The sequence below is a fragment of the Hippocampus guttulatus genome, chromosome 13 (assembly GCF_054856545.1).
Source record: "Hippocampus guttulatus isolate MCC_2025c chromosome 13, RoL_Hgut_1.0, whole genome shotgun sequence".
Taxonomy (NCBI): Eukaryota; Metazoa; Chordata; class Actinopteri; order Syngnathiformes; family Syngnathidae; genus Hippocampus; species Hippocampus guttulatus.
The window spans coordinates 688667-708147 of record NC_141273.1 but is presented as its reverse complement, the minus strand read 5'-3'; the positions used below and the strand labels follow the sequence as shown (position 1 = coordinate 708147).

At 50.3% G+C, this 19481-nt stretch overlaps 2 protein-coding genes and 1 long non-coding RNA gene across 4 annotated transcripts; 2 read left to right on the top strand and 1 right to left on the bottom strand.

Moving 5' to 3' along the window:
* The first annotated feature begins 347 nt into the window (after positions 1-347).
* Positions 348-5049, top strand: trmt61a (tRNA methyltransferase 61A). Its single transcript, XM_086127778.1, has 4 exons — positions 348-497; positions 1248-1589; positions 2327-2593; positions 4400-5049. Exons 2-4 carry the CDS (start codon positions 1259-1261, stop codon positions 4687-4689), a joined length of 888 nt encoding a protein of 295 aa, XP_085983904.1. The 5' UTR covers positions 348-497; positions 1248-1258; the 3' UTR covers positions 4690-5049.
* A 7005-nt stretch (positions 5050-12054) lies between these two features.
* Positions 12055-19376, bottom strand: bag5 (BCL2 associated athanogene 5). Of its 2 annotated transcripts, XM_086127537.1 has the most exons (6): positions 19096-19376; positions 18659-18717; positions 15359-15530; positions 14417-14911; positions 14061-14296; positions 12055-13680 (listed from the first exon to the last, which is right to left on the bottom strand). In XM_086127537.1, exons 2-6 carry the CDS (start codon positions 18688-18690, stop codon positions 13140-13142), a joined length of 1476 nt encoding a protein of 491 aa, XP_085983663.1. In that variant the 5' UTR covers positions 18691-18717; positions 19096-19376; the 3' UTR covers positions 12055-13139. The 2 variants fall into 2 exon arrangements, with proteins under 2 accessions (XP_085983663.1, XP_085983664.1); XM_086127538.1 differs by lacking the exon at positions 18659-18717.
* LOC147195638 (uncharacterized) lies at positions 14073-15754 on the top strand. The gene is made up of 2 exons (XR_015102680.1): positions 14073-14215; positions 14459-15754. It is a non-coding gene; the product is annotated as an uncharacterized LOC147195638 (long non-coding RNA).
* Positions 19377-19481: the final 105 nt, after the last annotated feature.

Sequence of the window (19481 nt, the reverse complement as noted above, 5' to 3'; positions counted from 1 at the left end):
ATACATTACTGTTTAATAACTGCTTTATGTGTATACGCACCCATATTCTTACGCGAAATTGTGTTCAGATTTAACCTGGAGTTTATGGGGGGTTTTCTTATACAGTCAAAGCATAAAAACACGATCTTGACTAAGTTGTTCAAAAAAATGTCAATATGTACCCAGGCGTTCAAAATTCCGTCAAATGTGATCTGTTTTGGACTCGGTAAAACAAAAATTATAGCGCTATAATCCACCTGCGCTTTCACTTTAAAACGTAGATCTACAAATGACCTGCGCGACAACATTGAGAATCTTTTGTCCACTCCAGGCATTCTGTTGATCTAGGAAATGTATCCACTTCCGGTCTAATTCGCCCGTTTCCGGTGAAAGCACCGGCACGTGTGGCTTCTTATGTCTACATTTCTTCGTGCTTGTAACAGTTCCGAAAAAAAAAAAGTTCATTTTTCGAAGTGAGTGTTTCCGTGAGACACCGAACAAGCGGCGTAGTTGACGCGGTAAGTCAAAGTTCATCAAAGTTATCTTTAGCATTAGCCAGGCAAGCTAACGCGGATAGCACGCAAGTAATCGCGCATGCTCGTAAACTCACTTTCACTTCTTTTGAACCCATTCTGCACCATATAAGTCGCTCATTGTTTCTCGTTGTCTTCGGTGATTTATGTTTACTCTCAGACGCATCCAAATCTGTTTTGGACGTTTGATTGTAATGCTAAACCACTTCATTAACGTAGTCTGCAAAATGCTCGATGCTGACAAAAATCGTTTGCTACAAAGCGATGTGTTCTAACTAAAGGGAGTGTAATCTTATCAGTTTTGCCCAAGGGCAAAGTACCACCCGACCTCATTTACCTTATCACCTAAGTGACGCCATTTCGCCTGTTTGACCATCTTGTGCAAAGTGAACATTCAAAAAAAAAAAAGATGTACACTCGTTATTTGTTCACTCAAAATGACAATTAGAAAAAGCGACATCGTTTTTTAGGGTCGGAACAGATTCGCGGTGCTTCGATTCATTCAAGAGCTCGGTCACGTAGCAATTAGAAACTCAGGTTACCACTTTCCACTTTAACCGTGTTTTCATTTTGAAACGGTTTCATGAACACTCAAGACAATATACATGGCAATAAGCATCCGGCAACGTTGACTGGACGTTGCCGGATGTTTATTGGCTTGGATAGCTCCGATAGTCCAAGCCATGTTTTTGTCAAACTCTTCAACGAAACAAATGGACGTGTTTGGTGTTCCAGCGCATTGGGTCATGAGTTTTGCGGAGTACTCGGATGAGATCCGCGACGGCGACGTGGCCATCGTGTACCAGGGCCACGAGTCCATGATGCCGGTGAAGGTGCGGCACGGCGCCCAAACGCAGACGCGCTACGGCGCCATTCGCCACTCGGCCGACCTGATCGGAAAGCGCTACGGCGCCAAGGTGACCTGCAGCAAAGGGGGCTGGGTGTACGTTTTGCACCCCACGCCCGAGTTGTGGACCGTCACGCTACCGCACCGCACGCAGATCCTCTACACCACCGACATCGCCACCATCACGCTCATGCTGGAGCTCAAGCCGGGATCCGTCGTCTGCGAGTCGGGTGAGAACCCTTTTTGGACCTACCGGGGATGCGTTCCGTAATTCCGTATCGTAACGCTGCCTCGTCATGTTTAGCGCAGGCGCCGCGCGTCGGTGGATCGGCAGCTCAAGTCGCGTCGTTACTTTCCCGCTTTGCAGCCGCGCTATCTGTCGGCTGAGTCGCCTCGTTGCTATGGAAACGGCCAAGATGATCCCGTCGACGATCCATCTGACCCCGCTGGTCCCCGCGGCGACCGCGGTTTTAGCATTTCTGATGAAAAGAACAACTTGTTGCGAAGTCCAGGGGCGGATCTATTTTTGTGAAAGCGAGGGCTGTTGGCCACCCCCCAAAAAAAAAAAAAAGCCTCAACCATTTGCCCAAACACCTTTGAGAACAGAAAGCGGACAAAACGAACTCGACAGCACCACCAATCTCAAAGTGCTTTCTTGACCTGGGCGTTTCCCAAACGCTGACGAATTTTCAAGCAGCCCTTTCATCCTTCTATTTTTCTGCGATGCGGCCGCTGGAACGGATGGGTTTGGCCACGCCCCCTCCAGATCTCCTCGGTTCGTTGTCGCTAAACACGGTAGCGGGGTGTCTGCTGCCAAGCTTTCGCAGCTGCGGGTTTTCGTAAACTTCCGGGCCAAGCTAGATGTCGGCGAAGCTAACGCACGTGTGTCGACGTCGCGGAGCAGTCCGGCGGTTGCGCCACCGAATAAATAAGAATCGGCATCTGCTTTTGGCGTCTTGCCTTGCAGGCACGGGCAGCGGCTCTCTGTCCCACGCCATTTTGCGCACCATCGCGCCGACGGGCCACCTGTACACGGCGGAGTTCCACCAACAGCGGGCCCAGAAGGCCGAGGAGGAGTTTGCCGAGCACCGCGTGGACCACCTGGTCACCGTCGCCAACGCCGACGTCTGCAGAGACGGCTTCGGGGTGACGGGCGTGGCCGACGCCGTCTTCCTGGACATCCCCGCGCCCTGGGAGGCCGTGCGGCACGCCAAGGCCGCCCTCAAAGCGCACGGTGAGCGAACGGGCCGACGCGCCGGGCGGCGTGTTTGGACAAAGGTCGCTTAGCAACCGTCGCGGCCGTTTTGAGGTTCCCGACAGGGGTTGGTTGAATGTGTGACCGCATCCCGCTGAGGTCAGAGCGGGTCTGCGGAACAAGGACGCGCTAAGGAAGTTAGCGTTGACTTCGGGGCCGACACGTTTTCATTTGTGCCGAAGGCGGTTGGGTCGCCCCTTTTTTTAAAAATTCGGACACAACCGGCGATAAGGCGCATTACGCTTCTGAAGGGTTGCGTTGTAAAAAATGTGGATTGCGCTAACTTCGGACTGCACAGGAAATGTCAGCTGTTGTTTGGATTTGCAATTTAGTTTGGCAACAAACTTAGCATAGCGGCTAATTTAATTGCCGGCGAAGCTCGTGTACGCGTCACCGAGCTAACTTTTCTGTTCGCGGTGAAGAAAACTTGACGTGGGTGTTTTTATGAATGTCCAAAGGGAGTTTGTGGCCAGCGAAGCTACATCAGACAATTTAGTCACAGGTTAAATTAACGTTACGCTTTTAATGTCAAAGACAATTTAGTCACCGATTTAAAAATAAATAAATAAATGTGATTTTTGTCGCTGTCGAACGCCATTTTGTGCAGCGAATCGACACTTTTTGCAAACGTGACGCCATTTTCATTTTTTTTTTTGCAAAGGCGAGCGGTGAATGTGCGTCTCTCGAGCGTGAAGATCTGTTTTGTAAACACGGCCGATAGTTCCGTCTTCTCCGTTGCCCAAAAAATTTGCCTTTCCTCCCGAACACCCAAAAGAATTCAGTCATGGGAAAAGAACGAAAACGGCCGTCGCCAACGTGCAGATGAGGACGAGAGCCGCGGACCCGAGATGCCCCCCCCCCGCTCGGGCTCCCTTTTATGGACGTGCATCTTGGCGTGCGCCCGCGCGAGTTTCGCATGTCCATAGAGGGCCATGCAGCCCGTGTCGCCGTCACCGCCTTCGCGTCCTCCTCCAAATTGCAACCGCAACCAAAATCTCTTTTGTTTTCCTTCGTCTTCTGATTCTTTTTTTTTATTGGGGGGGGGGGGGTGTAGGGGGTCTTCTTTCTTTTCCATTTTTCATGAAACGCTCTCGCGTATCCTAAGTTGTCCTCTGGACTCCCTCATTCCTTCCCCTCGCTCGTGATTCTTGTCGTGCTTTTGGCGAGAGGCCCGAATTCCTTGTTTAGAATAAAGCTGCTCTCCATCAGGTCCTTGACATCCTTAGCCCCCCACCCCCCCCCCCTCCATTTTTTAATCCTCCCACTCTACCCCCCCCCCCCTTTTCCATTATAGTGTGCCTTAAACAAATAAGAGCTCCGGTGTGCTGTTGATGGGTTGCCGGCCGAACTTGTTTAATCATCCACCTCCCCGCCCTGTTTACTGGCCCCGGTTGCCACGGAGACCATCTTTTTATGGCCGCCCCCAAGTTGGCTATCTGGACCTCTCCCAGGGAGAGAGGCAACACCGTTTAGCCCAAGCCGGCGCCGGCGCCGACGTCCCCGTCTCGCCGCCCCCCCCCGCAGGCCGCTCATGTAGCGGCGGCAAAGAGTTTGCCGTTGACGGTCGGGAGCTGCTGGCGCCATCCGAAATGTCGCGACGGCGCGAGCTGCCGCGTTGGGGAAGAGAAAAAAAACAATTCAGCCCAAAATACTGATGAACATTCAAAAAAATGGGATGGAAATGCTGATGGTGGTGTGCCCCCCCCCCCTCCCAAAAAAAAATCGTGACGACCTTGGGTTGCGTGCGCTGACGTTTATCGTGCGTTCCCCCCCCCCCCCTGGCAGGAGGTCGCGTGTGCTCCTTCTCGCCCTGCGTGGAGCAAGTGCAGAGGACGCGGCAGGCGCTGTTGGCCGACAACTTTGAGGAGCTCAGCACCTTGGAGGTGGTGCTGAGGGTTCACGAGGTCCGCAGCGTCTCCATGCCGCTGCCCGACTTTGGGCCCGACGCCGAGGCGCCGCCCGACCGCGGCGGCGGCGGCGCCGCCCCCTTGAGGACCACCACGCCGCCCCGCGAGATGCCCGCCCACACCGGCTACCTGACCTTCGCCGCCAAACCCCGAGAGCGCCGCCTTTGAGAATTGTTAATACGAAATGAAAGTTTGTCAAGAGTTGGAATAATCACTTCTTTTTTTTTTTTTTAACGTCATGGACATTGTTGTTAAAAGCAGCAAGAAATATTCAAGTGAAAATACGGACAGTGCCCCCCACTGACGGCAAACATTTCTCGGCCCCTCGGTGAGACTTCAAATGTGGCCGGTGGCTCGCCCGAAGGCAAAACGTTGCTTCCTCGCCTGTTTGACGTCGTCCTCGCCAGGAAGCGCAAAGCGACCCGGCCAGGCGGCTTCTTGACGCGGCGAGAAACGCCAGCGCTAATCCTGGACTTGGTCACAAGCGCGGGTTAAATAAAGCGAGCTTCGCCCTGTTTGAGTCACAGACGCAGACGCGCCGCTCGGAATCTTTTGTCAAAAAGGAGGCCCGGCAAACCAGCGAGTCAGTGGAAGATGGAAGATGGAAACTCACAGGGGGGAACTGGCTACTTCCTGATTTCGGTCCGGTCCACTTCCTGGTTTCATCTTTAAAATACGGGCTTCGTTTTTATTTTGGGATTGGAAAAGCGCCGATAGAAAGTCGCTCATCAAACCGGCTGAGATTGACTCTCCGGATCCTTTTTGCCTTGCCGGGTTCGGTGCGGGCCCAGCTTCTTTCGATGGGGGCCGGGGGCCAGTTCTGGGCCGCCGCATCATTTTAGGTGACCCGCGAAAGCAAATCAAGCATGTCGGGTTCCGTGACGCTTGCTAAAGTCCGAACCAAAATTTCAAATCGTCACACGTAATCCACAATAACAGTCATTATTCTTCACTTGTGATTTCCAAAATACAGTCGTTATCCATCAATTTGTTGTGCGCCAATCGGGTGAAAATTGTGTTTGCCGCACACCGCGTGAAGACAAGCGCTCAAAGGCCACAACGAGAGCTTTCCAGACCTTTCGCTCTGTTCTCAATCTCTCTCCCTGCATGATGACACCATGAAGGAAAATGCGCAAAAACGCCACAAAGCGCGTTGGCTTCTCTTCTGCGGAGCTTCCAAATCCTTCGGGACGGGTTCCCGCAAATAGGTCTTGTGAGCCGCTCAGCCCGGGGCCTTAAGCGGCTTGTCTCATGGAAGCTCACAAACATCCCGACCTCCGGTCACACTGTCTCTCATACACGGGACACTTCTTTCGGTACGCTTACTAACCTGTCACAGTGCTATTAATAACCCCCAAAATAACAGTCGAGAAAACCACCGTGGCCATCGACAACCCAATAAACAAGGTTTTGGGCCGTTTTTGTTTTTCTACGATGTATGGCAGCCCATAGCCGGTCTATGGTGATTCATGTGATATGTTAGCACAGGGGCGGGCAATTATTTTTTGCATAGGGCCACATGAGAACCAGAAAATGTTATGGAGGGCCGGATCAAAAGGGTGAATGAAATTTGACATATTAATTGGATTTCTTAATTTAAAAAAAATAAAAATTTGTATAACACAACGTACAGCATTTACAAATATTGTAAAACCCGTAAATTACGTTGTTTTTTTTTTTGGATGACACAAGGGTTTAAAAAGCATTATTTTGCATTTTTTGGTACGTTTTTCAGACTTTAAGAGTACATTATTCCGTCGTATCGAACGGGATTTGCTTGACTTGGCGCTACTACGGGCTTCCGTATGGTCTCCCCCTTCCTCCCTATGCTCTGCGACTTCAAGTAACTGTGCCACCTGGCGTTGAAATGCCTGTCATTACAAGTCCAAATGAAATGAATGCAGTTGTTAACATCGAACCTTAATTGTGTACCAACCTTCGGCGGGCCGGATTAAAAAGACCAACGGGCCGGATTTGGCCCGCGGGCCGTAGTTTGCCCACCTCTGCTAGCATGATGCCACTGTTAATACAGTACTTTCATGCTTTTGTTCTGTTGATGTTTGATATGGACTGTTTTTTTTTTTTTAATGTACCATAGCTCGTGCTGACCTGGCCCTTCTGTCAAATTTTAAAAGTCAATGCGGCCCCCGGGCCAAAAGGTTTGCCCACCCCTGGGGTAGGTACTCCAATGCTGGCACCTTCTTGCATTTGCCACAGGTGTACTCGTAGCAGTGAACACATCTGCCAGCTGCAGAGTTGCGTGCGCATCCGTGCAGAACTTGACCGGGGCCGGGTGTGAGAGGCTGCTGAAGAAGCTTGTTCTCTGCGTGATTCCTTTTCTCTTTTGTGAGATGTGGCCAGCTCTTTTGCCAGTTCGACCAGGAACTGTGCGCGTCTTTCCTTCAACCCTGTGCATGCCTGATAAACAATGTGAGCATTCAGTGCAGCCATGTCGATCATGTTGTAGAACACAGCGATCGGCCATCTACGCACAGTGTACTCCCGCACCATTTGGTCCATTACATCGACTCCACACTTGGCTTTGTTGTACTGGGTCACAGTGTTTGGCTTTTTCTTGTGTGTATCCTCAGTCTCAACTTGGGTGTGCATGCTGCTGAGGATATAGACAGTCTTCTTGCGTTTTGGTGCATATACTGTCAGGGTTGCTTCATTGGTGGAAAATTGATCAATACTAATATTACTAATACCTTCCTAATTACTTAAAGAAGTTAAAAATGTTGTTAGCCGTGTAGCGTAATTTCCCCAAAAATGCAACAAATTACAAAAAAAATTGGATGACATGCGAGATAAGATAGCATGGTGATGATGTCATCATTCCGAGACAGAGTTCGACGCAGGCAAAAAGACTACGTGCTAGAATAACCGTCATGAAAGATGGGACTTTTATTTCGCATTCAGATCGTAATTACAATGTTTTCCCTTTGCGGGCTGTCTGCATTTGTACATTTTGCAAGCGGCACTGACGAGGCTTTGCCAGTAGAATGAGTGAATAAAAATTCAGGCACGCCACACTTGTGTGTCTCCGTCAAGTGAGAGTTGTTCAGAATAATTTGGCGAACAAATAACAAGTCCGCTGAAAAATAGGAAGCCCGTTCGCTGTCTGCCAGGTTTTATCGCGGGGGAAGTGCGCGCAGGTCCCACGCGCGGTGCGCCCGTGCTGATCGTCACGTCTCCGCTGGTATTATTGGATGACTTTTGTTGTCTGGAAGGCAGTGGCGTTCCGTCAGGGCCAGCAAGGCCTTCTCTGCTTGGCCTAAACATTCTCAGAAAAGTAAATTTAATACATTTACTTTTCTGAGAGTAACATAAATTTAATTTGTTATTTTATTTTCATAAATATGTAAACAAAATTATTCTCTGTATTCTTTTACGTCATATTATTTCCACTTAGTCGAGTGGCTTTCAATGTTATTTTAAATAACATTGAAAGCCACTCCATAAATAATTTATTTATTATGGTAGAGTTTTTAACCAATCATATTTCAGCTAGCTTGTGTTGCCAGGTAAATTAAACTTGCTCGGGGCCACCGTAAAATAACGTGGAGAGTCAGGTTGCAATAGCCAATCAGATCACGAGTCTGCGTACCAGGGCCAGCTGGAAGGCCTGGACGTGCGCGTTCGGTGATTGCATTAGCGCTAGAGGGCGCTGTTGCTGCATTTTAACCCAAAACGGCCGAAGAAGAAGACGTTGATCTGGTTGCGGAACTACTTTCCACACAATTTTCCAGACGGACCTCCCACGAAAAGCTGGATATTGTGCCAAGAGGTCGCCCAACTCCCGCGCTAGCGAGCCTGTCCCAGCAAGGAAAAGGGTTCGTCCGTCATTTTCAGACGAGCAATTATGAACGGTAGCCGTGGCTCACAGCCTCTGACAAACGCTGCTGGGAATGCCGATTGCTTGCAACGGACCGATTTGGTGTTTGGAGCCACACTGGATTGTTTTACCAAGGCAGCAAGGAAACATCGGAGCACGGCCGGCCACTTCCAAACTACGGTGCGTTTGGGGACACTCGCGTCGATCTGCAGCTCAGTGAACAGGCACTACATTGGTGAGTCAATGAATTTTATTTTACATTTCTAATTGCCATTTTATTTCGTTGGTATTAAATTAATGGTAACGAAATAAAATGACAAAGCTACAAAAATGTATCAAATAAATCTGCTCACCTGCAATTTATAATGGCGCATTGTAGTCACCTTTGTTCAATCTCAGCTGCTCAACATCGTCAGTTATTTGCTGTTGTGTAGCCTATTCTCAAAATGCAAATGATCTGTTAACTTTATTTTCAAAGCATAGTTTGTTTTGTTATTGTGTGGTTGGTGTTGAAATGCACGGCCCGCCACTGCTGGAAGGTCAAAGTTTATCCCCCCACGAAGACTTTTCCTCTCTGACTCTTCCCAATTACTGCCGCCGGAGACGCACGGCACGACGGGGAGCGCGTGCTCGTTGTCAATTATGCTTGTTGTGGTGAGGATGCGTGTATGTTACGATGTTGGAAACACGACAGTCACGATGTGCTCTGAGCTGGGGCGGTGACGTCATCGGACGCGTCGGAAATACGTGACATAACCGTCGTCAGGGTCATTTATGTCCGCATTTCTTGTTTGCTTGGGTGGGCGCTGCCCGACGCCGCCGCTGATGCTGATTGGTTGCCGGTGACGTCACATGGCGGAAGCATCTCCTTTCGCTTCCTGATTACTTGTTTCGCCGGCGTGGAAAAGGTCGAAAGAGTCGACTGTACTAATGCAGGGTGCGGACAACCTCTTCCCATTCATCAGAAAACTCTTCCGCCTTTCAGTTTGTTTCTCTGTTATTCGCCCCCCGCCCCCAAAAAAGGAAAGTCATCAACATTTTCCTGATTTGTTTTCCCATGAAAAAGTTCTTGAAAGAGAAAAAAGGTCTCTTCCAAAAATCAATTTCACACAAGAATAATTTTACAAAAATGCCGTCATTTCCCTCCCGCCCCCCCTTTTGTTTGTTCATATTCTCTGTGATTATTTGGCGCAGAAATAATTTGGTAGAAATGAAGGAAGGTGAGATTTGTGCAGTGGGCAGCTGAGTGTGAGTCGTTCCCGCTGATGCCGCAGCCCCTCAGTGTCAGGGCCCGCTGTTCCTTTGCTTCCTTACTTTACTCGCTTCTTAAATGGAAATGAAAAAAAATATGTCTGAGAAAATATTGAGTTTTTTTTTTTTTTTAACCATGTTGCATAGTACTTGTGGTGTCCACGGTACTTGATTTTTCTTTTCAATGTGAGTTTAGCACTTCATCAACTCAGGACAAGCTTCGCACTCGTCGTCAAACTCAATGAATGCGCGCGTGCGCGTGTTGTGCTGGCTTAGTGTCGAGACGCATTCAGCGAGATGATGTCAATTGTGAGCGTTCGGTGGAGCGGAAGAAACTGCAAAAGTACGGGCGGCCCTCAATCTTTGAGTGCGGCGTCCCGACGGCCCGATCCAGGTCCGCTGAATAACGTCGCGATTGAGCAGTCGGGAACGAATGAATGATTTGCCGAAACAGTCGTGGGCCAACCCAGTGGACGACATCAAGGAACGAGCTCAAGTCCACTGTCATTTAGCAGTGGACCTCACCGGCTGTCGTTTTGGGAGATGCGAAGGCGGCCAAGAGGAGTCCAGGTTAAAGTTGAGAGAGGAGAGATGTCCGTAAACCAAATAAACATGCAGGGATAGAAAAGCCAAAGTTTTGGAATGCGGAGCGCAGCTGTGTTTTGGCACTGGGCAAGTTCACGCAAACGTCGCAACTTGCAAACATTGGAAAGGTTCTCTGGACAAGCGTAGGGTCTTAACATTGGGGAAAACATTGAATTTTTCACGATAAGGTGGCATTTAAATGTTTGTTTTTAAGATTACAGAACAGGGAACAATTCATTTCTGTACTTGTTCAAGGTGCAGTCTGCGACCATAAGAGGGAAAAAGGTGATATTTGCTTTCATTCCAAACTTTTTTCCTCCACATTTTGTACACGTTTTGACACTTTTTCGTAATGTTAACAATGCAAAAACATGCATTAGGGTTGGAATGTCGTTAAAAATCATAAAGATATTTGTGTCAATTTTTTGTAAAACCAATCACGTTGAAATTCTTGCTCAATAGGAGTCAGCACTTCAAATGCCACCAATGACGTTTCAAGATTTTATTTTTATGGACCTCATTTTGTCATTCAAGAAAATTTGAATCTTGCCCATGATTGCGACATTCAGAGGCCGTTTGCAACCATGAACCAATAGGAAAGTATTTTTATCCTTCCAACGATGAGAAAGCTTGAAATCCATTTTTTTTTTGCAGTTAAGCTTGGCTTTTCAGTGATTTAAAGCTTTCGGCGTCTTTACGGCAGCTTAGCATAATCACCCGGGGAATGGGGGGGGGGGGTATTATGTAAGACCACCAGCCCCCGCCCAACTAGGCCATCCATGTGACATAAGAGCTCATATACAAGCGCACGCGCGCGCTTCCTTTTTGTTGAATTGTGAGGCGTGAGTCGCCGATGTCACGTCATCGTCGGAGCCCGGCGGCGGCTGTGACGTCATCAGAAGGCCCTCCTCAGGCCTGGCCACTTGGCGACCCCTGGTGGCCGTCCCCTAATCGTCCGCACTTGAATATCAACGACTTGAGAGAAAACCCACAATACACATAAGAAAATACGTACATCAAAATAAAAGTATACCGTAAAAAACAACCTGGACGTCTTTCGCTTTTTTTATGTAATATTGGCGACTGCAGAGTAGGCACATAGATTCTCTGGCCTTTTAAAAAAAAAAAGCGTCTCGTACGATGTGGCCACGAACACGCAAAGTTCGTGTTTGAAAAAGCAGCGAAGGACCTTGGGACTCTGTGGGGCTTGATGTGTTTGAATTGCGAGCGCCCCCTGGCGCACACGGCGTCAACTGTCAGCTAAAGTGGCCCCACAAAATGCCACATCGCAAAGATGAAAAGTCTTGAAATAAGCCCCGAGCACTTTTCCACTGCTACATAAATGGACTTTTATTTTGTCAGCGAATCCGAACGCAAGCTTTCTTCGAAACGGCCTTTCCCCATTTTTTTATTGTACACGCCATGTTTGAAGTATCAAAAAACAAGTCGCGCGGTCCCATCGTTAGCTTCGACAAAAAGTCAAGAAAATATAAAGCGGCACATTCATTTGAAATGAAAAGCACTTGCTTGTACAATTAAGAAATAACATCTGTGCTGTGTGTTAGACAGACGGCACGTTTGACAATAAAGTTGTACTTGACTTGACCAAATGGTCTTCGGTTGGAGCGGCTTTCCGGTTCCCGCGGCCACGGGGCCTTGCCTGTGAGATTTCGCTCTCATTTTTGACCAATGCGTGGAAGACGTTTGGTTGAAAGACGTAACCCGGGTGGACAGACCATTGATGCAACTTTTTGGCCGCTCTGATCAATTTTACCGCCGCGACGCAAAAACCACCAGTCGCGCGTCAAGTCAACAAATAGCATCGATGAATATGATCAAGGACTTCGAGAATAGCAATAAGGCGGCGTTGACCTCTTTATTATTTCTTTGATCTGGCGAAACAAGATCAATAGATGAATGGCGTCCCACTTTTGATTTTCGTCTCAACACACTTAAAGCTCGATTGTTGTTTTGTGCAATAAAAAGACTCACCGAAAAATCCACGGCCGGCGCGACTCGCTTGTGCTCTTTGCGTGTGCGTGTTCGCATTGGGCGCACGCACGTCTGGCGAGATGGTCGGCGGGTTGAGGAGGAGTTGCGGTACCACGCAAAGGTCTCGTCGCACGTGTCGGGTGCACACTCACGCGGTCTAATGCTCAAGCATGCGTCCGCCGATACGGTACACACGTCTTGATCCCGCGAGACACGCGTCCGCTGGCGAATCCGGCCGGCCGTCCGCTAAACGCACGTCTGATCGGCTTTTGGAACCGGCTCGAGAAAGCGTGAACACGAAGGCACGGACATTGTACAATTGTTTTGTTGGCTTTGGGGCGTGGCTCAGCCGACGACGGCTTTGTCCGACTCCGCGGGGGGCTCGGTCCTCCGAAGGCCACTTTTTTGTTTTTTGCGGCCGCGCGACGTCACTTCCGGCGCCACTCGACCGCTCGCGGCGACCGAAATTCACATTAGGCTTGTCGGAATCGGCCGCGGTTTACGCGTTCCGCGGAGGCGAAAGGAAACCGCGCGCTGTGGAGAACGCGACCTCGGGAGGTCCGAGCCCGTGAATTTGGACGCAGCCAAGCGCTTGCTGGCACTCGGGCCCCGATGACTGGAGCTGCCGTCGAAAGAAGTTCCGGCTCGGGGAAGCCGAGCTACCTCCACGCTAACGCCGCCGCCGAAGCAGGAGTTGAGAACATTCCGCGAGAGATTTCCCCGTTACAAATGACAATCGACGGCCAAGTTTGACAATACTGGATGGAGGAAATTTTGTGAGAAGGCTCCGTTTTGAGAAGTGACGACCATCAGAGAAGTTTCAACGTCCTCGCTCAGCGACACACACACGCACAAAGGTCTACGTCGTGTACCAAAAAGCAGGATGCCTTTTGCGAATGCGCGTGTGTTCAGCGGGCGGACAAGGGCGGGAGGCGGAGTCCACGGCGGAGCGCCTTCAGTACTCCCACTCGTCCGTCTTCATGTCCAAATAGTTGAGAACGTTCTGCGCGAACTTGACGGCCTGCTTGCGGGCCACCTTGGCGCCGTCGTCGCCGCGCGGATCCACGGCGTCCAGCGTCAGCAGCTGCTTGGTCAGCAGCTCCTCCAGGACCACGTAGCTCTTGTCGGCCCGCTTGCCGTCGAAGCCCAGCGCCCGGGCCTGCAGCTCCGACAGGCTGGCCAGCACCGCCCACACCTGCCGGTGGGCGGGGTGCTCCTCGGGGGCGGGGCGGCGGCGCGCCAGCGCCTCGCGCAGGTCCAGGAAGGTGACCACCGCCTGCACCTCCACCACGGCGCGGCGCCGCGCCTCGCGGATGCAGGGGTTCTTGGCCGTGTCCACCTGGTCCAGGTGGGTCAGCAGGCCCTGCAGTTCGGCTTTGGGCCGGAAGCCCGGCTCGCCCGGCGCGCAGTGGCGCAGCACCGCCTCGCGCAGGTGCCGCACGTGGGCGCGCGCCGCCTCGATCTGGCGGATGGAGTCGTTCTGGGCCAGGTCGTACCTGCGCGTGGGCGCAAACGCAACCGTTAGCGGCGGGGGGCTATCGGGGGCTCTCGGACTCGGACTCATTGGCGTTCGTGTGAGGTTTTCTTATCGGCGGAAGACGTCGGCTCACTTGGTTTTACCAAAAAAAAAAGTCTTCGCTTTGAATTGTGGCCGCCATGGATTGTTTGGTTCTTCTTTGACCAATTGATCAGCTCAGTTAAAAAAAAAAAAAAAATTGTTCAGAAAAGAAAATAAAACAGTCCAAATTGGACCGTTTTACTTGACCCACCTATCGAACTTTACATCACTGAAAAATGTGCCCGCAAAAAAGACCAAGTGTGCATTTTGCTCCGTTTTCATCGCGTTTGGATCGCTCCGAGTCGAGTGCGGCAGTACCTGCGCGTGTCCTCCCCCTCTCCCTCCAGGTCCAAATGTTTGAGGAGGCCGTTGATCTCCTCCACCACCTGCTTGCGGTAGTTCCTGACGGCGGCGTTCCCCGACACGTCCAGGGCGTCCAGCTCCACCTGCATCTCCATCAGCAGCCGCGACAGGTGAGCGCAACTGTCCCGCCCGCTCAGGCCCATCAGCAGCGCCACCAGCTGGCTGCGCGCCACGCTCACCTTGGCCATCACCTAGGTACACCCCCCCCCCCACCCCCGAAAAAATGAGAGCGATGGCGAGATCTATTTCGACATGTGAAACGCTATCGTTGGCGTCGGGTGTGCCCGAGTGGAGTCCCCTCGGCAAGTCACCTGGTTGATGCGGTGCACGGCGGCGTGCGTTTCTCCCGAAAGCGGCAGCGAGAGCGTCTGCTGCGGCGTGCGGCCCTCCAGGACGTCCTGGACGGCGCAGAGGCGGGTCAGCGCCCGGTAGCGCGCCTTGCGCAGCGGCACCCGGCCCTCCGTCTTCACCTGGGTGAGGCGCAGCACCAGCCGCTGCAGGGCCTCCACCAGCTCGTCGTCGATGTCGGCGGCGCCGCCCTCTCGCTGCGGCGCCACCACGCGGTCATCCACCAGCCGCCGCGCCTCCTCGCTCAGCTCCTCCATGGCCAGGCGGGACGGGTGACGGGCGTTCTCCTCCAGGTAGCGCAGCAGGCCCTCCACCTCCTGCGCCGCCCGCTTGCGCGCCCCCTGCAGCTCGGCCACGCCCTCCGTGTCCACGCGGTCCACCTCCAGCAGGAGGCGCGTCAGCTCGCGCTCCAGACGCTTGTAGTCGCGGTCGTCGGGCAGGCCGCTGAAGGTGCACACCTGGGCGCGGCGCGACGGTTCTCGTGAAAACGCACGGAAACAAACCCCAGGTACAGCTCCGAAGATTCCGAACCGAGAAAGATTCAAAGACATGCCGCCCGAATATATATTGGCACTCTCGCTTGGTTTCATCCGAATGACAACAAAACCCCATCTCGCATCCATTGAACGCAGCAACGATCGTTACCTTAACTCGTTTACTCCCAAAGACGTTTTTAAACGTCTTTTCAGACTTGGTCCGGAATTGGCTGGTACGGAATGAGTTAAGTGAGCCTAGAAAATGCAAATGGCCGACAAGATGCCCTGCCGTAGGCACGGGGGAGACTGCGGACCAAAGCTCGCGGGCTAATGCGGCCAGAAGAACATACGTGCGGTTGCCGCGGCAGGATACGAGCACAGAACGCGTACTTGTACACATACTGGTAGCTGTACGTCGCGCAACACTACCTGAGGGCCCAGCGCCGTCACCTCGCGGTGGACTTCGTAGAGCCGCATCATGGCCGGGTGCTGGGGCGCCTGCTCTGTTGCCGTCGGCTGCTGCTGCTGCTGCTGCTGCTGCGGTGGCGGAGGCCCTCCGTGCTCCATCCTCTTGCCACCATCAAAGGGCTTCCCGAAGAGGCTGCCAAACAATTCCAGATTTGTCAACAACCACTTGAGCTTTCTGAGCCGGATGACCTCTTAATGTCGAAGACAGACCCTCGGGCATTCGCGGAACCAATGAAGCTAGGCTACGTTTTCGTTTTCCCACCACATGACGGGGACCACATGACTCTGAAGCTTTTCTGCATTCTCCCTTTGTGATTGAATAACATCTCATATTAAAACAAAACACAATTGACACCATTAGAACTGTTGCTTCGAATTTTTTATGCCTCGGATGACGACCGAATTTCGGTTCTCAAACAAACTGAGCGCACTTGAATGCTTCACTGGACTCCTCTCGCCTTCCTTACACGAGGAAGTGACGCTTCCTCGTGTAGCGTTCCATTGTGAGCAGACGTGTTCAATAAAGTTTTTTTTTTTAAAGAGCGTGGTTTCGGTTTTCAAACAAATCGGTTTTGAACAGCCTTCTGCAACAGATTATGGTCGTAATATATATATATATATATGTATATATATATATTGCTGTACATGGAGCAAATACCATCTATACAACAATAAATTAGTAACAAAGACCAGTGGCGTTCCGTCAGGGCCAGCAAGGCCTTCTCTGCTGGCCTAAACATTTTTAACGTTAACCTTTAACATTTTAAACACTTTTCTGAGAATAACATAAATTTAATTTATTTTATTTTCATAAATATGTAAACAAAATGATTCTCTGTATTCTTTACGTTATATTATTTCCACTTAGTCGATAAATAATTTATTTATTACGGTAGTTTTTAACCAATCATATTTCAGCTAGCTTGTGTTGCCAGGTAAATTAAACTTGCTCGGGGCCGCTGTAAATGAACGTCCACAGTCAGCTTGCAATAGCCAATCAGATCACGAGTCTGCGTACCAGGGCCAGCTGGAAGGCCTGGACGTGCGCGTTCGGTGATTGCATTAGCGCTAGAGGGCGCTGTTGCTGCATTTTAACCCAAAACGGCCGAAGAAGAAGACGTTGATCTGGTTGCGGAACTACTTTCCACACAATTTTCCAGACGGACCTCCCACGAAAAGCTGGATATTGTGCCAAGAGGTCGCCCAACTCCCGCGCTAGCGAGTCTGTCCCACCGAGGAAAAGGCTTCGTCCGTCATTTTCAGACGAGCAATTATGAACGGTAGCCGTGGCTCACAGCCTCTGACAAACGCTGCTGGGAATGCCGATTGCTTGCAACGGACCGATTCGGTGTTTGGAGCCACACTGGATTGTTTTACCAAGGCAGCAAGGAAACATCGGAGCACGGCCGGCCACTTCCAAACTACGGTGCGTTTGGGGACACTCGCGTCGATGTGCAGCTCAGTGAACAGGCACTACATTGGTGAGTCAATGAATTTTATTTTACATTTCTAATTGCCATTTTATTTCGTTGGTATTAAATGAATGGTAACGGAATAAAATGACAAAGCTACAAAAATGTATCAAATAAATCTGCTCACCTGCAATTTAGAATGGCGCATTGTCGTCACCTTCGTGCACTAAAGTTCGTTCAATCTCAGCAGCTCAACATTTTCAGTTATTTGCTGTTGTACAGCCTATTCTCAAAATGCAAATGATCTGTTAACTTTATTTTCAAAGCATAGTTTGTGTTGTTATTGTGTGGTTGGCGTCTTATATGAAACTGCGACATTGCGCAATTTATTGGACAGACTTGTTTCAGATCACGTAACGTCATTTGGGTGGCATTTTATTGAGTATTTTTAAATCATCTTTTTTTTGACAATATCTGTAAATTTAGTTTCCTGCTCTTAATTGTGAATGCATACTTGATGGTTTTAAATGCTCCTGAAATGAAGTGCTGCCTGACGAGCCGATATTGTGTTCATGTATGTAACGTCACTGAAGGCCTAAGGTTGAAATGCACGGCCCGCCACTGACAAAGACAGTAAAAGGCACCAAAAAAGTCAAAGTAAAAATCAAGTCTGAGTCATGCTGAGTGAACATCGTTCGCCTTCCGAGATCACGTCCTGTTTAGGGAGTGTCGGCCTTACTCTTCCTCCGCGTGTTCCTAATTTCGGACGATGAGGATGTTGGTTATTCAAACACGGGCTGGAGCCGATGAACGGTACCTTCGAAGGTTTATCATTTGCAGAATATTCTGGGCACCGGCGGCCTACAGACAATGGCTGCGGATCACGAGTGTAAAGATGTAAGAGATTCACAACACATTTATATCGTCGGGGGTGGGACCGAAATTTATGACGTGGCATCGGACTCCGTTTCTCCCAAACTAATCATCTTGTATCATCAAATGATTGATGATTCAAGTGTGCAAAGGTCTACTTGCAGGCATGAGGAGGAGGCAGGGTGTGTGTTCTCATGCTGACAAGGGATAGTTGTCCATTATGTCCAAGCATGGGCAGAATACACACTTCAGTCCCCAACTGTGATTTCTTTTTTTTTTTTTAACCCTGGAGAACCCACGTGGTCAAATTTGGCCCCTATAAATTCTGCTACTCAAATGCTATCCTTAAATCCCAAAGGGTCAGATTTGGCCCTTATCCTAAATTAGGATTAAAGCATTGAATATTTGAAAAAAACAACAACATATATTTTGGTGTTCAGTGAACATATAGCAGTCATTTAAGGTATAATTCATCATTTTCCAAAGAAGAAAAGGGTTGTTTGGGTTCTCCAGGGTTAAATACCAAAACACCTTTAATAATGACCCCCTTAAGAGGTTTTATGGATCAGTAATCCCCTTAGAAAATGTTACGTAAGAGGGTGACGGTCGGGTCATTTCCAGCACAACATTGGATCGCCCCCTTTCGCACACCACATCTTCCCAATGTGGCATTTGAGAGACCACCCATGGACCTCCTTCGTTGGATCCAGACAACGAGAGAAGGCCTGCAGGCTTTTGTCTGACATGCTAACAAGGCTAGCAGCAAAGAGGTCGCTTCTTCCTCCCCGCATGCCGGCCGGCCATCATCGCCTTGCCCACCTGCAGTAAATCTATTCCCGGATTGGCGCATTATGTCATCCCGGCAGAACAAAAAAAAAAAAAAAGGTGCACATGTGTCAACCTGCACTCACACACCTGCACATCTACCACACGCACGCACGCGCACACACGCACTGCCTGTCACGACAGCTCTCACCTCTTCAACACTCCGAACACGTTGGCGCACATGTTTTAACTCGAGTGGCTTCCCATCCGCTGGTGTTGAATGAGGGAAAGCAGAACGAGAAGATGCAAATGTGGATGGGGGGGGGGGATCCTTCGGAGGGAGCGACGCAGCAGATGTGCTCAGCAACAGCACCAGCACCGCGCAGCTGTGGCCCCGCCTACAAACTGACACCAGCTTGCCCTCAAACGTCACCGGTGGGCATCAAAAGCAAATTGCAGACATGAATCCCCTTCCCAAAAATAAATTTTAACTCAATTTCAATAGCGTGTATCCGCGGGAGGCTTGTCTTTTTTTTTCTCAAGTGGCGTACGATAACCTGACTGTGCCCCGCTCGGCTGGTGGAACTTCTGAACGCAACAAAAGATGTCGGGGGCGGGGGGGAACCACATTGTTGACGTTCTTCTCACCTGCATAGCCAGCGTACAGCCATGAGAAGTGCGGCGACAAAGAACGCAACTCCTTCCTCGGCTTCTTCTAGCACAGCTAACGAGCATTAGCTTCGCCAATCTAGCTTCTTGCGTCACTTCGCCTTGGCCCCGCCCGCGGAGTTTTGTGTTCGTCCCTCGAATGTTGGGAGTTCGTCCCTGGAATGTTGGGAGTCTCCCCGATTTATTCCACTTATGAGACAATTTAGTCTTAACGCAGACGCGCGTCTGTTAGTTGCTTGTCTCCGAGACGGTTACAACGTTTGAATTTGGTGTCGACGTCGGCTTTGTGTGTAGGTTTTGTTTGGCCAACATGAAGCGACGCTTCATTTTTGCACCACGACGCGCTGCAAAGGCTCGGGCCAAGA

Coding starts and splice junctions, on each gene's coding strand:
- trmt61a (XM_086127778.1), top strand. CDS start 1,259: ATGAGTTTTGCGGAGTACTCGGATGAGATCCGCGACGGCGACGTGGCC. Junction 1,590..2,326: donor ATCCGTCGTCTGCGAGTCGG/GTGAGAACCCTT, acceptor CTTGCCTTGCAG/GCACGGGCAGCGGCTCTCTG. Junction 2,594..4,399: donor GGCCGCCCTCAAAGCGCACG/GTGAGCGAACGG, acceptor CCCCCCTGGCAG/GAGGTCGCGTGTGCTCCTTC.
- bag5 (XM_086127537.1), bottom strand. CDS start 18,690: ATGTGCGCCAACGTGTTCGGAGTGTTGAAGAG. Junction 14,912..15,358: donor TGACGGCGCTGGGCCCTCAG/GTAGTGTTGCGC, acceptor CGCCGCGCCCAG/GTGTGCACCTTCAGCGGCCT. Junction 14,297..14,416: donor CCGTGCACCGCATCAACCAG/GTGACTTGCCGA, acceptor GGGTGTACCTAG/GTGATGGCCAAGGTGAGCGT.